Genomic DNA, 17,614 nt, shown 5'->3' with positions numbered 1-17,614 from the left:
TGCATCTCTTGGATTCCGTCAACTAGCAGGAGCGGCTACTCTTAGAAGACAGGGCTGGCTGAAAGCCACGAGTTTTCGCCCAGAGATCCAGACGAAGATCCTGGACATGCCTTTTGATGGCATTCTCTTGTTCGGTAAGCATATTGACGATGCACTACAAGAGATAAAGAAGGACACTGAGACCGCAAGATCATTGGGTTCCTTGCAATATCGGAAGACACCTTTTCGGGGAGCAAGAGGTAGAGGTTCCTACTCCTTTCGAGGAGGCTACCAGAAATACCAACAGCAGGGGAATCAGGGTCGATACGGATATTCGTACCAGCAACATCAGCAAACCTACAGAAACCCTCCAATGCCGCCCATAGACAACAGAGCAAGAAGCGTCAACCTCAAGGCAAAGATTCTGCCAGAAGGCAGTGACATTCCTATTGCACCTGATTTAGGCTTGCCTCAAACATTCAAGACTCCTATTATTTACCAACATTTCAACAATTGGAGAAAAATAGCCAAAGACAAATGGGTATTGGACATTATAAAATTCGGACACACTTTGGAGTTCACCAAATTTCCTCCCCTTCATCCACCTCTAAAGAAAAATTCACTGCATCTTGCTCTACTCAGGAAAGAAGTAAAATCAATGTTGTTAAAAGGGGCGATAGAAAGACCCTCACTCTCAAGCAGGAAAGGGATTCTATTCTCGTTTTTTCATGATAACGAAAAAGCCTGGGGATTGGAGGCCGATCTTAGACCTGCGAATGCTAAACAAATACTTACAAAAGAAATCTTTTCGCATGGTAACACTTCAAAAAATTCTTCAGCTTCTGGACCATGCGGATTTCATGACAACCTTGGATCTCCAGGATGCGTACTTTCATATCCCAATTCACCCCAAACATCCAACGTTTTTGAGATTCACTATGGCAGGTGCACATTTCCAATTCAAAGTCCTTCCATTTGGCCTGCACTCAGCTCCAAGAGTCTTTACCAAATTTCTAGCTCCAGTTGCAGTTCATCTCAGGTTGCAAGGAATCCAACTATTCCCATATCTGGACAACTGGCTAATAAAGGCTCCTTCCCTTCGCCAGGCTTCTCTTGCAACAACCAAATGCCTGCAAACGTTTCATTCGCTGGGCCTCTCATTAAATGCTCAAAACTCAAACCTCTATCCTTCTCAAGTGATACAGTTTCTGGGAGCAAAGTTGGACACTATTCAAGACATTCTTATCCACAGACAGAATATCTCGTCTTCTCTCTCTAGCATCGAACCTCCTAAAAAGAAAGTTCGCTTCGGTGATAAAATTATTTTATGGGGATTCTGTCATCAGCAATTCTGCTAGTGCCTCAGGCGTCTCCGAGGATCTACAGTTCTCATTAGGACCGACAACACCACCTTCATGCATTACCTAAACAAGTAGGGTGGTACAAGGTCTCAAATTCTGTCCCAGGAAGCTCAAAACATCTGGAAGTGGCTTCTCCAGCACAATATCACTATCAAAGTGGAATATCTTCCAGGGGTCCAAAATACCTGGGCAGATTCCCTCAGCAGGACAAAGAAATCGTGTCACGAATGGGAGCTGGATCAAACAATACGAGACCATGTCTTTCAAAAGTGGGGCAAACCAAATCTGGATCTCTTTGCCTCCAAAGACAATCTGAAGTGCCTGTTCTACGTAAGTTGGGAGCCGCAGGGAGGTTCATGGGGGAACGCTTTCCTGATGAGATGGACGGGAATCTTTGCCTACTGTTCCTCTGATCCCGAACATTCTGCACAAAATGAAGAAGGAACCATGCTGCATGATTCTGATTGCACCAAAATGGCCACGTCAGCACTAGTTCACAGAGCTTCTCCTGGTCTCCAAGCGCAAACCATTCCACCTTCCGATGCTGCCAGATCTATTAAGAATGAGCAAGTGTCAGATTCTTCATCCTTGCCCAGCTCAACTACAACTCCATGCTTGGTTCCTGGACTCACAAGTGTACATCTCTGAAATCTATCTCAAGAATGCAGGGACATTCTAAATAAAGCAAGAGCCCCTTCTACATTACAGACCTATGCCTTAAAATGGAAGAGATTCTGTTACTGGTGTTCTAACAACAGCTTGCATCTGATGGAATGTCCTCCCGAAAAGATTTTGCCTTATCTTTTGTCGCTTTCAAAGTCGAGTCAAACGTTCGCATCGGTTAAATTGCATTTAGCTGCTATTTCTACTTACAGAAGATCTTCTGGGATGGCATCACTCTGCTCCAATCGCCTCACTAAGTAGTTCCTGAAGGGACTTTTCAGAACTTTCCCACCTATTAGAGCTCCTCCTCCGGAATGGAGACTGAATTTGGTTTTACAACCACTGATGAAACATCCTTTTGAACCCATTCATAAAGCGGATATCAAGTATCTCTCATGGAAGACGGCTCTACTGTTGGCACTCACATCTTCCCAACGAGTGAGTGAAATACAGGCGTTTACTATAAGGCAATCATATTTGAAATTTGCTAATGATTGTGTCCTCCTGCGGACTAATCCCACATTTATACCTAAAGTTCCTACTTCATTTCATCTCAATGAGCCGGTAATTTTGCGGACATTCTTTCCTAATCCGACTTCGGCAGCGGAGAAGTCATTGCATACCTTGGATGTCAAAAGATGCTTGAAATTCTACATATCTCGGACTGTGTCCATCAGATAATCTGATCAGTTATTTCTCTCGTATGGTGGACCCAAGCCAGGCTCAGCTGTAACAAAAGCTACTATCTCGAAGTGGATTGCATCCGCCATTCAGTTCTGCCATTGCAAGGCAGGTCATCCATTGTCAAGCAAGCCTAAAGCTCATTCTACCAGGGCTACGTCCTCATCTAAAGCATTGTTTGCTGGTGTGTCTCTGGACAAGATTTGCTGAGCTGCAACCTCAGCATTATTGCCTGGATCTGGTAACAGAAGCTGAGTCAGCAGTTGGACAAGCTGTACTAAGAAACCACTTTAGATAAGGTAAGCCTGATGACCAAGATTTATATTGTTTCTGATATTATGCAAAGTCTTTATTGTATATAATTATGTTGTGTATATGTATGATGTACTCTTACTCACAGTATAGGTTTGTGTGTGTGTATATATATATATATATATATGTTTTTTGCAATGGTTTGACATGGTATCTTTTGAGTTTCCTATGATACCCACCATCCACTATGTCTATAAGTATTATTTACTACTAGCTACTCTGATTCTAAGCATGTGCATCTATGAAAGATACCCCAATACTGGATAAGAAAATTAATTACTTACCTGTAACTACAGTTATCCAGTATTGGTATCTTTCATAGATTCACATGCGACCCACCCTCCTCCCCGGAGAGGCTTACCTTATCATTATGGCAAACTTATTGTCACTTGTGCTACGAAAATCTGAGGGTTTGCCTCTCGGTGGTGAAGGTTCTAGGAGGGGCTGATGCCTGATTGGCTGGCTTCCAAGTTTGGTTCTTTTTGCAAAAGGACTAAGACAGGCTAGTGTAGTGACTTTGCTATCTCCTATAGCCTATGGTGTAATGTTATTATTACTATAATGTATATATTTTATTGTACCGCGAGACTCCCACCTCGTCGGCGGGGATGATTCTAAGCATGTGAATCTATGAAAGATACCAATACTGGATAACTGAAGTTACAGGTAAGTAACTCGTTTTGTTCCCTGCATATTATAAATCTACCACGTGACAAAATGTAATTAAGGCTCATTTACTTTTAGGGGATGGCCTGACCTTTAACCCCTGAGGTCTGGGCGATTCTTTTCAACTCACCTGGCCTCCCTTAATGTTCACCGTTTGGCTTGAGTATTGTAGTGTGATATGTAAACAGCAGCTCGACCCTTTGCTGTGAGTAGTATTGCCCAGAAACACGTTCCCACTCCTCCCCATCCCTTCTGAGTTTTTGTGATCTGGTTCAAACAAACCCAAACCTAGTTCTTTACGTGGGATGAAAAAAGTGAGGGCGTCTCGAAGGGGCATGGCCAAGGAAGCGTGACTGAGAATCATTTCCATCAGGCATGGCGATATGAAATTTTGGTTGGGGCTTAAAACATGTAAAGTAATTCTCTGCTTCACACAGTATTCCACCTGACCAGTATTTGGGTGCCTCTTGTGAGTGTTCTGTTTCTGCATACAGATATATAACACAACGATAGACCCACGCCTAAAACAAGCCAGATCTATTGGCTTTGCCAGTACTTCTTTGCAGTAACAACAATGATTTTGTGGTGAATAATTCAAATTGAAAGTGCTTGTATTCTGAAACTGTGAGACTAAATTAAACACTGCTAAGGGGTAGCGGCATTTAGAGTAGCTCGATCACGCCTGTTCTCCTCTTTACACCACTTTCCCCTGCATTCCATTACCCTTTTAGACTCTTGCGCCCTCCCCCCCCATATTTCTGATCTCCTCTGCATATCAAGCATGTATTTCCTCTTTAGCACTGCCATTTTATTCTCTCCTTCTGCACACTCCTGTTCACCTTCAGCCTGAGCTACAGAGATTTCAATCATTACCTTTCATAAACAAGCACTCACAACCCGAACTCACTCAGAGCCCTGGAGGTGACTCAATTCACAGTATACACTAAACAAGAGTCTAATGCTGCATAAAATAATCTAAGGAAAAGTAATTGTTAAGAAATCCCTCAGTGTTTTCGCCTGTAGGGCTAAGGCCGAGAAAATTAAGCTGGATAGGCATATGCTTCAAAGTTCATTTGAAAAACAATTACTATGGGGTCTGTGAACCCGGCAGGACCTGGTCACATGAAGCCATGCCAAAACCAGACCTTTCTGTGTACAGCACTCCTGTTAGCCAGGCACACACTTTAACGCCTGCTTTAATAAATACCGTTTTGGTAAAATATCATTTTTAATTAAGGTAGAACTCCACCAGCCGGAAACACCCAGGCATGACGAATAAGAGAGGGGGTGATTTTGGATTGAGAACATTATGGCCAAAAAGTAAATACATAACTGTGCCTACTAGTCCCAAAGGTTAAACCTCCGTGGTTATTTTTACAATGACAGAAAGAGGTTTTATGTTCTGGTACGGTGTAATCTAGTGCACGGTTGGTGGCAAGCCGCTGCTGCTCTCAGGCCTGTGTGTATGGGGACCCCCCCGGCTCCCTCCAGCGTGGTTGAGGAGCAAATGGTGAGTCATATCTTTAGTAAAGCTGACCGGGCGCGAGGCCTCGGACCGCATGCTGCTTTTCATACTGCTCTTTGGTGAAATCGTTTGCTACTTTGGTGATTTCATTCTCCTGTAACACTGCCAGGTGCTGAAGCATTGGAGTATTCCATATTATGTTGTTGGCACTTACATAGCACCTTCTGACATTAGTATGGCGCTATAACACTTTATCCATCTAGGTTCCATTATCGTACTTCCAGTTTGTCTTCTACACAAAATATTGGTACAATGTTCTTGCCATAGCAACAATTCGGCCACATTTCCCTCTGAGGGGAGGGAAGAGGAGGAGATGGGACATTCCCACATTTTATCTGGAGAGGGGCAGTGCTGACCATTGACTTCCTCTCTCAGTGCAGACCAGTCTTGGCTGAACGCAGTGGTCCTCAATTTTTAGTTAGCATTTCTTGCACACATAATATTTGCGCTGGAGCCCTCTGCCTCGTGTCTTAAGAGAATGCAGGGAGCTGGGATAGGATGACCAGACCTTGAAATCCCGAAGGAGGACAATGGACATTCTACAAACATCCAGTGGCGGCTGGTCCATAGGGGCGCCGGGGGCGGTGCCCCACTAGGCAGAATCAACAACAGAAAAACTGCTCACGGGCAGCAAGAAATGTAAGCAGACAGACGCAATTCGTCTGTTTATATTTCCAGCCTGTGCTTCACAGCCTCAAGTGTGCATGAGTCATGGTGAACAAACGCACAGTGCAGGCGAGAGCAGCAGGAGTCCAGCAGACTCCGACTGCGCATCTGTGAGCGGAGGGCGCTTTTCATTTCTGCACGGCCACTCCGTTGACATTACATTAGTGCCTTGTGTAATGCAGGAGTCTAAAGATAGGATCCTGTCGGGCGGTGATGTACATTCGCCTGACACCCTGTCAAAAGGCAGGATCTAGCGGTGTAGCCGCCCCCAGTCGCATCCAGTCTTATGATTTGCCAAAGTCTGTGAGTGGACTCTGAGACGTGATGAGACGCGGGACCGGCGGAAAAGATGTCTCATCCTGGTAAGTTTAAAGTTTTTGTTTTTATTTTATTTAATTAAATGCCCCCCCAGCCCCAGAAGGATGTTATTGCGTATTACATTGAATATCAGTATACTGGTACTACAGACTTCCCTGACCATGTATAACTAGAGAGGAATGACAATGGTGTGGGCGTGGGCGAAAGATGAAGTTCACAGATAATGGCGAGATTTGAGAGTACACAAGTATTTCACCCCATACATTCAGTTATAAGTGTCTAACCATTCAGATATTTCCAGGAAAGTAAAAACTTGAGTCTTTCAGAAAAATAGTAACTGTTATATATATTGATTGATTGATTTTAGTACTGATATAGCGCATACTGTCACCCTACGGGTATCCTGGGGCTTCAGACTAGGAAGAATTGACCAGAGTGGAATAAGTCAGGAAAAAAGGAAATCCGATAACTTTCCTTAGACCTGCTTGCCTGCACCAAGTAATGCACACCTGTCTGGTGTGTGTATATATAGCAGACGCTACTAAAAAAATATAGAGGCACTGAAGCTAGTGGGTCGAATTACTTCTCCTTTGACCTCCACCACTGTTTTGTAGTTATACTTGTGCTCCTTCCTGTCTTTCAGGGCCGCTGAGATTCGTGATCATACACAAGGGATGTGTGTACTACTTCAAGAGTAGCACGTCCGCCTCCTCACAAGGTGCCTTCTCGCTGAATGGCTACAATAGGTTAGTATTATCATTTAAATATACAGATATTTTATAGTGTCTTGCAACTTCTTCAGAGTGATTCATATTTGGAAAAGGGGTGCTTGATGTAAATATAGGTGACTGATACTGTTTGATAATAAGTGTGCTCAAATTTGTATGTAGGCTGTGTCTAGGACTGACAGGTACATCTTTAGGAGAGAACATCATTTTCCAAAATACACCTTGAGGAAGAGGCAAAGGAAAGCAACCACAAAATGAATAGCCCTGTTAATGTATGGAACTCTTCCATGACCACTTGTATCTGATTTTAATAGAAATTCAATTTTGGGGCTCTTATGGTATGGAAGCACAACCTTTGTGAGGATGTTGAGGGAGACCGGATGCTGACGTGATGTGCCATTGGTACAGAGAATAGTGTTTTGAAAGCTGTTCTCTGTGCGACAAGTAACCGATGAAGAGACTTCCATGCTGGTGTGATGGTATCGCTTCTGGTTGGTCCAGAAATGTGGAATTTCATTTTGGTTTCATTTCAGTTTTTACACCGCTTTAGCAGTTATACCAGCGTCAGGTTTTCCAAACAAAATTATAATTATAAGTACTTACAGGTATTTATACATAGAGAGCCTTTCAGTCAGCTTTTTAAATTAATTTGTCTTTAACTGCCTTTCGCATTTTCCTTTCATTCACTACTGCATGGGACAATGGGACAGCCCCTTCAGCCATTGGCCACCTTCACTGTGAGTGATGGCGTTTTGCTCTTGCACATAAATATAGAAAGTGGTCCATTTTAGTGCCATGCCTCATAGACCAATCCCTGCTTTTTTAAATTTTACATTTATTATTGTGATTCGTCATTTTTTATTTACTTTTTTGACAAACCTATGCAGCATTTTTAGATGTTTTTACTTTGTATCAATCTTTCATTACGTTTACATTTGTAATATTTAGTTTGTATGTTTTCACAAAAAAAGCTTTAAAAACCAGCACTGGCTTTGCCAATAGGTTTCGCATTTGGAAAGTTGGAGCTATTGGTTTTGTAAATGACATTTTATATTTGTATATTGTTATTGACAATGCCAATAACGATATGTAAATATAAAATGCCATTTACAAAACCAATAGCTCCAACTTTCCAAATGCGAAACCTATTGGCAACGGCAGTGCTTGTTTTGCTTACAGTGTGGCAGGCGGATTAGAGAGATGCGTGGAGGGAAGCCAGATGGGGGCGGGAGAGCCTGGTGGGGGGGCGGGAATGCGAGCGAGGGGAGGAGAAGTGTGCAGGCGGATTAGGGAGATGCGTGGAGGGAAGCCGGATGGGGGCGGTAGAGCCTGGTGGGGGGGCGGGAATGCGAGCGAGGGGAGGAGAAGTGTGGCAGGCGGATTAGAGAGATGCGCGTGCTTGTGTGGTCACGTGACCTGCTTTTGTGTCACGTGACTCACATGCACTGTGAAAAAAACGCAGTGGTTTGATGAGTCGATGGAGCACTTGAATTCTCGCCTATTACATTCGCAAGCGAATGATAATAGGCGAAACCTAAAAATCACAGGCTTGCTAAGGCCAGACCGATTGGTTTTACCAGTGCTTGATTAATTCACTTCCTTTCTGATTTTTAATCTGAGCTTAAGTACAGAAGCTCTCTGTCCCCCTGTGCTGTGCTGTCCTCTTCAGGAATTGAAAGGCGTACATTTTTTAGAGTTTCTATTAAATAGTTAACAATTTATACCCATTGCCTATGAATGCTCATTCTGGATAACCCCAGCAAGCAGCATCTGCTATGGTGACCCGGGCAAGAAAAACACAGCGCAGCAGAACTACAAAGGAAAGACTGTACTGTTTCTGTTTGGCCTGAATGAGCGTTTCCGAGAATATTAAACCAGCCGAGGCATTTAGCAAAAGCACTAGCGTACAATAGTGTAACTTAAAGAGGGGATACTGACTGACTCATTCTTTGTTTTGGACCCGTAGGCTTCCTTCCGGGATTTTTTGTGGCGTACAGATAACACATTTCCTTAGGAAGTTGTTTTGTCCACAGGAGATGTCTTTTCTGTTGGCTCACTATGTACATCACTCTCTCCGACTTATCACTCCCAGTTGCCCGCAAAGTTTTCAAAGCACAGCAAAAAGTGTTCCTGCTTTGGAGACTTTTAGTTATGTAAAGTAGCAAAGGCTTCTGACCTAAACACTTGCGGAAAAGCCAACACCGAGCTTTAGTCTTCAAAGGGGGCAAAAGCACGTTTTTTAAAAAATTGTTTTCGGAAATCTCGAGGCTTCAGCATCTCTTTCGTGGATGAAGGGTGTTCGAACGTTTTACTGATTTTGCTAAAATTAAGTGTGTGTGTGTGTGTGTGTCTGTGTGTCTGTGTGTCTGGGTCTGGCTGTGAGGCCTTGGATGTGAATCTCGGCAGGGCCTCCCTCCCCTCTTATGCCCAACATACCAGTAATGCAGTGGTAGGGAACATATTCTGATAATCTGTCAACGGGACATTTTTCACTGCACATCATTACGAACTTTAGTCCTGAAATTGACAGGTGAGCTGTTAATACCCGACACCTTGCTTGAGGCTGCTGGGACAGTTATGTGAAATACCAGCGCGAACAAAGTTTCTTCTGTTAATTTCCCAAAACTTCAAATTCAAAAGATTCCAGATATTGAGCATCTTTGGAATTGGGCTCTTAACGTTTCACTTTACAGAGTAAAAAATAGCTACCACTATAGGCCTGATTACAGGTGTGCCAGTTTTTGGTGTAGTAATACGGGAGGGCCGGAGTCTACGAACGAGACCCCTGTGGCAAACTGGCAATTGCAAGTTTCTTCCCGTAACATTGAATAACGCAGGCATCCACTAACACCGGGTCCTTTTAAGCAGGCCGAAAGTCCAAGCAAAAGGTCATTGGGGCACAGCACAGGCTTGTGCTCCCCCCCTCCCCCCCCCCCATGCTGCGGAGTCCAGTGGGGGCCAGGCTGTGGTGCTGCCCATAGGGTGCCCAGATTTTGAAAAACAAAAACCGGTACATTTAGCACACATAGAAAAAGGACTACACTTTTACATGAACCGAGGGGCACAAAATGATTAAATGACAGCATGCATCAACATAGAAACACAGACAAAGAGGCAGTATGGATTCAAATTAAAAGCAACCTTTAGACCCATCCTCATGGGTGTTGAGTAAGTTGTCTTCTGATAAGAGCTGTTAACTCATCCTGCCTTTGATCATATGAAAATCTGCTTCCCCCTGATTCAAGTTGGTCCCGCCAGGAGTAACACCTCCACTGATCTCCAAAGTTGCCTGATTGTCCAGGCTCTGCATTAAATTATGCAATCACAAGGAGATGATGGATAGGGCACTGAAACTTTTCAGACACTCATCCCCAATCACAAATCTGGGTTGCCTCCATCATCATTCTTTAGCTCACTTCACCACCTCAGTTCAAACCCAACTATATGCAAATCAGTCTTGACCCTGTGCCTCATGGGAACAGTCCAGCCTGAACTGTCAAGCCAGGTTTTCCCTGAACCGGAAACAAGCATCCTGGGACCGGTTTCTGGGTAACACCCTTCATCTGCCTGGCTAGCTTGAATCCAGTGGCAAAGTGAGCAAGAGACCCATGTCTGGGCATACCATGCCAACTTAGGGCGAAGTGTCTGAACTGAGGTGGCGAAGTGAACTAAAGAACGATGATGGATTCAGCCCAGATCTATGACTGGGGGTGAGTGTCTGAAAAGTTTCAGCACTCCGTCCACCATCTCCTTGTGTTTGCTTTGTTCCACATTAAATTATGCCTTCAGCAGACTGGTGGATGTTTGACAGAGTGACATGAACTAAAGATTGAGGCGCGGTCTGGGAGTCTTGTTAAAACACAGTTGACTCCTTGGCGCTAAAACGTTCTCTATCCAATAAAATATTGTACATTCCTTAGCCAAAATCAAACAAGTATCATGCTCAGGTTCTCACCATTTCTGTGCTTTTAGATCATTAATAGGTCTTGTTTTATTTAGGGTGATGAGGGCTGCTGAGGAGACGACCTCAAACAATGTCTTCCCCTTCAAGATCGTCCACATCAGCAAGAAGCACAGGACCTGGTACTTTTCTGCATCGTCGGAGGACGAACGAAAGGTGAGATATGGGCCACTCAACCTGCACGAGGCTTTTCACAAAGTAGGGAGAAAGAAAAATAGGCTTCCTTAGCCCAGAAGCCAATGCCCAGTTAGTCCAGCACACGTGCGCTCAGTGTCCATGTTAGTCAAAAGCTTGGTGCCCAGTGCTATCAATAACCACAATGCAGACTCACAGTGGCATCATTAAACCGCGACAGACACATAGCCCACCATTATTCCATAGCACTGACACCCAGTAATCTGTAGTGCGGCCACACATTCACTGGCATACATACACATTTACATACACATGCATCACCCAAACATTCAGTGAAGCACGGACCTGCATAAGGGAGAAACACAAAGGCACTGGATGCCTCGGTCAGGAACAGGGTGATCCGATCTCTTACTCTCATTGGCTAACCTTGCCAAGTGTCAGCCAATGAGAGAAGAAACCTTCCTAACTTGTTACAGGGAGACTTGCTAATTTGACCCCACTCTGTGACAAGTTAGGAAAGGATGTTGCGTTACTATGCCGATCAGTCGGCACTTAAGGGCCGAAACACAAAGCGCCCAGGGCGTGCCATGATTTTTTATCAGGCTGACCTTTGCTCAGTCTGAGAGACACTCATTATGCACTGGAAATGAACGGGAGGGGGGGGGGGGAATCAGAGCTCCGAAGCCCATACTGACAGGTCACCCCCTGCTTTTTGTTTTACCAGAAGATATTTGCCCAAAACCAAAGTTTCTTGTTTGTGCAGCAGTGTAAAATCACACTGAAGAAATGTTACATTCTATCTGTGAGGCAGTAACAAGTGCTTTCTCATGTCAATTTTGTGTTTTTGATGTAGTAAACTTCAATTTGATCTTTGAACTAGCATGATAAATGTGTGAATGCTTGTCTATTAGTAGTTGCTCAAAATAACGTGTCACTAGCCATATTTATTTTCACTGCGCACTATATACACACACAACGGCATGCATATGTTGTATAAAAGTTTTAAGAAATAGTTAATTTTAGACAATATACCTTTATGTAGCAGTGCAACACATTTTTAGTAAACCTTAATTGTGAAATGTGGCTGGACTATTTTTATGTCACAGCCCTGATATTGTGTATTCACACTTATGGATGAACCTTGACGCGAATCACGAGAAGTAACTGTTCCCTTCTCAACATCTCCTTTTGCCTCCTAGTCCACTACGAGTTCAATAAGTGAAATAAACGTAAATCTGTTATGTCCACAGTGTCCTGTACTGCACAGTTACTTTATATACATGAAATGTTGTTCCTTCTTAGAAATGGATGTCCTCGCTGAGGAAGGAAATCGATTTCTACAACGAGAAGAAGGAGACGGTGACGGATTTGAGGTAGGCCTGGGTTCTCCTTCTTCGTTCTTCTGAGAGCGTAGTCCATACCAGTGCGCAGTATGACCTAGAGCTTCCGAGCATATTACTGACCGCGTGTGCTGTTCTCCTCACATACCTGCAGCGGACGGAGACTGATTTAAGGCTGCTATCATGGTCACCATAGTCTCTTTCCAGCAGCTACTGATCCATGGTGGTCCTGAGCCCGTAGAAGTGATGGACACAAGATCTGCTTCTGTAATGAACAATTCCGCAGTGTTGGCCAGAGGCCCCACCATGCACCAAGACATGGAAGTCCTCCTTGGCTTTGCCCAGTGCACAGTACTGTTATGGGTGGTAATTTAGCAGGTTCCATGATGTAATCTGGTATTTCTGGGTGCAGCGCCTGCTTTTTAGGCTGCAAGTGCTGTTTGACTTTCGGTTCTGTTAAATATCAATTTAGTAATCTTACTGGAAAATTGAGGCACTTGTTGCACTCTTTCAAAATGGCAGTTTGCTTTAATATAGCTTATAAATATATTTAATTGACTTTAAAAGTTAAATACATTTGTTAACAATGCATTGGATGTCGCTATTGCTTTGATGATATTTAACTCTGGCATAGTTTGATACTTGTCATATTCCCATTCTCTAAATATATTCCATATATCATCCAATTCTACATTATTTCACGTCTGTATTTTGAAATTCTGGAATAAGAGTTATGGGATCTTCAAAATAAGGTAACTTTTATTATATAGATGACACTGGTTCACCGAAGGCAGGTTCCTGTAGGAAAAGAATTGATAAGTCATCTTAAATCAGTCTGATGTTATTACATTGCCACACTCTATCATGACACTCTACGTGGGTTACGTAAGGCAAAAAGTAGCATTTGCTGAATCTGTGCCTTGTAAGTATAGTCGTCACTAACGCTCAGCGCAGACTGTTTGCATAAGATACTGTAAATTATTTCTGGTGTTTACAGCGTAACGAAAACGTGAAAAAAGGAAGTACTATTTTTTTTTACTGATTCGAAGTCAGATTATAGGTCAGCTACTTGCTTGAAAACAAAGCAAGTATATGTTTGGTCGAATTGTTTAAACATGTCCATAAACCTTGTAGTGGGCAATGTCAGTATTACACCCGTGAAGAGTACCCAATTCACCTTATAAAAATATGTCCTGTCTTATATATTTACTCCAACCTGCAAAACATTTAGCAGAAAATCAGGGCTGAGATGATAGTTTCTTAATAGAGCTTTCTCGGCCCTTTAAAATAACTACCTATGAATCTTCAACACTGAGGCACCTACAAACTGTTATTTTTCTTCTCATGCTAGTAAGCAAGAGTGATAACTTTTATGTATAACATTGTGAGTGATGATTAATATCAAAGAGATGGCAATAATTTAGTATAAAATACAGGTGGATAACTGAATGAGACTTAAACAGATCTTGAGAATACGGAATTGGTGGTATGCGTAAAGGTGTTTACGTGCACAAATTGTTATAATGGATTTGAAATGGTCACTAAAGAAATCAGAGGGTTGCCAAATATTACAAAAGTAAGAGATTTACAAGGAGATTATGGGGTATGAGAATGACTTTAGTTGGAAATGCAAACTCATGTCATGTCAATCAGATTTTTGTTATGTGCTTCTTCACTAACGTAGAGAAAATCATAATGATTGCGCAAATATGTTGAAAAGAGAAATACGTTAAGTTTTCATTCTTATAGTGACACAGACTCTGAAACTGACAGTTTTTACGGCCAGGTGGAACGCCCTGTGGCTATTGCGTACAATCAAAGCACAGCAGACAGTGAAGGTAAGAAATGTGACTATTTGATTAAAAAAAAAGTATGTATATGTAGGGGGGTGTGTGTGCATATATATGTGTGTCTGTGTGTGTGTGTGTGTGTATATATATATATATATGAGTGCAATTAAACAAAAATAAATGTGTTTAATTATAATGGTCTGCATGCAAGAAGGACCCGAGGCACATAGGTCTTGATGAGAAGAAATTCAGGAGATATCCTTGTGTTCAGGTTATTGCCTGTGGCTTATTCAGTGTAAATCCAAACATTAGTGACAGGATGCAGATATTGCTTTCTTGCTCATTCCAGAACATTCACATTTAGAGCATTTGGGTTATATGGTATCTCATTTCTTGAGCGATGTTGTCACACTGAAGCTCACAGACATGAGTGATCACTTTTCAAAACCCTGACATGTTCATCCTGCAGGGGGACGTCTATATTCAACGCAGAACTGTACTAGTGAATCTTAGTCCCCTTTCGACAAGTGAAAGCCCCTGGTGTTAAAAACGGCTGCAGCAGTATTCAGAATCCAAAGAGCTCTCAGTAAACCGCAGCTTGTTCTTCTTCACAGGAAGCTTGCATGGGTATGACGACGATGATGATGCTGAAGAGTATGAACAACCGGATACAGATGGTAAGTCATGGAAAAATTGGTGTAGGAAGTCCTCTAAAGAGCAGTTATGAATAAAGCAGGTCTTTTGGGAGATATTAATGATAATGACATATGCCTCTCAAAAGTTGAACTTTAATCTCTCCATTAGTAATATCTAAAGCATTGTCCCTCTCTGTGGGAGCAAAGGATAAAATTACTGGTGTCAATATTTTGTATGTCATTTCCTCAGATACCTTACACTTTTCCTTGACATAAATTCTTCCATGTCCTGGAAAGTAGGAGAAGGGTGAGAATGTGTGATAATAGTAAATATGGGGTCCTAAGAACGCCCTGCTGACGTTGTGGGGAGTCTCGTTTAGAGTCAGGCCGGGATGCTGGATCCTGTATTAGTGGTTTAGAGTTAATATTGACGCATTCTCAGGGTGATAGTTAATTTCATCCAGATGTTCAAATGTGGGTTGTTGGAGAACACATAGAGCAAGGAAAACAGGCAGTCTAAATGAGTGCACCAGCAAAGGAGTTCAAAGGATTGAAAGTTATAAATTAGGTATTTGGCTTCATCGATGGCCATGGTAAAAGACACACTTACATTACACAATGGCTATGCCTCCCTCAAGTTTGATGGTACGATCAAGGCGAACCAAGGAACAGCCTGTCAAAATGGCAGCATGTTGGGCAGTTGACATCAATAAATTCTGTGATGTCTTTATGGTCTTTGGGGAAAGAGCGTACTTTGAAGGAAAACTAGATAATGTGGTTGCGGAAGTAGAGGTGGGTATCTTTGGTTGTTCAGCAGCAGGTCAGTAAAGTAGGGCAATCAGAGAAGAAATCTTGCAGAAGTAATTAGTGGAGAATCCAAGGCGAGTAAGAGCGTGCTTGCATGCTCAGCCCTTACCATGTGATTCCCTATAGTGAAGGAAGTTCGCAGAATAGTAAGGCATGGGTGCAAAGTTGTAGCCTGGAACTGGGCTCAGACAGGCTTGCCTTTGGCACTCTGCTGGCACGACCATTTGCACATCCACAGTGCACATGTGCATTAGATCCAATAAAGTAGGGCACCATTGCAATTTAGGGGACATGTCCCCTAATGCAAACTTGGAGTGCTGGTGGATCACAAAGTAAGGAAAATGGCAGAACAACAGAAAGCAGGAGTGAAGCCTATTTGTCTGCAAACGACAGACACTAGGAAATAAAAACAAAATTAAAACAGCGAGCGATTTAAATTCTACTGCATTCTATATGAGCTGAAAAGCCAGGTTTTAGTGCCTTTGTGGAAATATTTGTGGTTTGAAAGAAGCCAACGATTTAGTCTGTGGACGGGGTGCTGCGAGCTGAAAGCTCCATGTTCTCAGTGGGACTGTCAAAATCTGGTGGTTTAAGAAGAGCCCATGAGGAGGAGCTAAGAGAGCTGAGGGAGGGCCTGTGCTAGGTGAAAACTGCCCTTTCCAGCATAGACACAGACAAGCAACAATCAAGTAAGTCGAATACCATTTCCATCTATTGTAAGTCACACAGCTCCCTTGGTTAGAACATTTATACATGCTTTGCCTCCTTAAGAAGGTAGGCGCTTCCATAATGAACTCTATGGGCAATAGCAAGGATGGTGTGGGGCAGAACTTGATAAGAGAAACCTATAATGGAAGTAGGGAGTTGAGGCCATATTAAACCGGACGGCTGAAAGTAACTGATATCTGCGTGTTTTGCTTGTATTTGTGCAGATGCTGCAAATTCCTCAATTCCTCCACCAAATTACCCACCTCCGCCGCCTCCAGGTTCATTTAATTCACAAAGGATACCCTTGATTCCAGTTGCACCGAGCAAACCTCAGCCCCCGCTGCCTCCTCCTAAGAAGATTGTCATCCTGCCTGTAAGTGGCAAGGCACCAAATTCCTCCATGCCACCCAGCGGCCCACCGCCTGTTCCACCACCCATATCCTACCCCAGAAACTCAAGTGCAGACTTAAGAACGTTGAGTGCTAGTCACTCGTCAAAGACTACAGTTACAAGTGCCAATAGATACGCACCCTCTCCCGGTGACCTTGGGACTGCATTGAAACACATGAATGTGTCTCCTCATGTACCGCCCCCTGTTCCACCCACAAAACCCAAAATCCTGCTTACTGAACACACTAAAGGGTCTCCAGTTCCTCAAGAGCCCACCAAGCCTGGACTATTCAAGCCACAAGTGTTGCCAAAATACCCGCCTGCACATAAAGCCGCTGATCCACCGAAAAAGCTGACACCTGAAAAACCTGCACTTTCGCACCTACAGTAAGGCAAATTTTTTCTTCCTCTTTGTGTTTTTACCCTTATCGTTAACTGGATTGTTTTTCTGTGCTTACCATGGCACCAAAGCACCCGTCCTTATTTCATTTGAAGTTTATATTGACAAAAAGCTTGACATTTTGATTATTCACAAAACAAGATTTAGAAGTTATTTGAAATTGAACAGGTATTCTAACCTCACTATGCCAGCCTCCTACACCAGCTCTTGATATGTACCCTGTTAAGATCAATGCTTACAATTGTCTGTCTGATCAAGCCTTTTTGTTCTCATTGATGTCAATTCACCAAATCTCCTGGGGCAGAGGAACTGTGAAATAGGCATCCTTTGAACCGCGAAAAATCACTGGTTTAACCCCTTGTCCTATACTTCATCAACTTTCTTTTTGCTGATATGTGGCTAATGAAAGACCAGGACAATAACTACAGAGAGTAAACATGGCTGTTACTGCCCTGTGTACTGCCTTCGCCTGTTGTCAACTCTAACAGTTGTACATAACCCATTCCATTAGTACAGTGCTCTAAATTCCCCAGGCATACATTTTCGCAG

The 17,614-nt window shown here is 43.0% G+C and overlaps 1 protein-coding gene across 8 annotated transcripts in view; it reads left to right on the top strand.

The window, feature by feature from the left end:
* Positions 1-17,614, top strand: part of SH3BP2 (SH3 domain binding protein 2) — a 404,675-nt gene that overhangs the window by 334,229 nt on the left and 52,832 nt on the right. For all 8 annotated transcript variants that reach the window (XM_086964182.1, XM_086964179.1, XM_086964181.1 and 5 more), the window contains 6 exons: positions 6,815-6,917; positions 10,899-11,016; positions 12,298-12,368; positions 14,085-14,173; positions 14,740-14,802; positions 16,500-17,052. In XM_086964182.1, the coding sequence (XP_086820308.1) occupies positions 6,815-6,917; positions 10,899-11,016; positions 12,298-12,368; positions 14,085-14,173; positions 14,740-14,802; positions 16,500-17,052 (997 nt within the window). The remainder of the gene's footprint in view (positions 1-6,814; positions 6,918-10,898; positions 11,017-12,297; positions 12,369-14,084; positions 14,174-14,739; positions 14,803-16,499; positions 17,053-17,614) is intronic.

This window comes from Lissotriton vulgaris, chromosome 3_2 (genome assembly GCF_964263255.1).
Source record: "Lissotriton vulgaris chromosome 3_2, aLisVul1.2, whole genome shotgun sequence".
Lineage (NCBI taxonomy): Eukaryota > Metazoa > Chordata > Amphibia > Caudata > Salamandridae > Lissotriton > Lissotriton vulgaris.
Note: the sequence above shows the minus strand (reverse complement) of the source record. Positions and strands in the feature narration are given on the sequence as shown.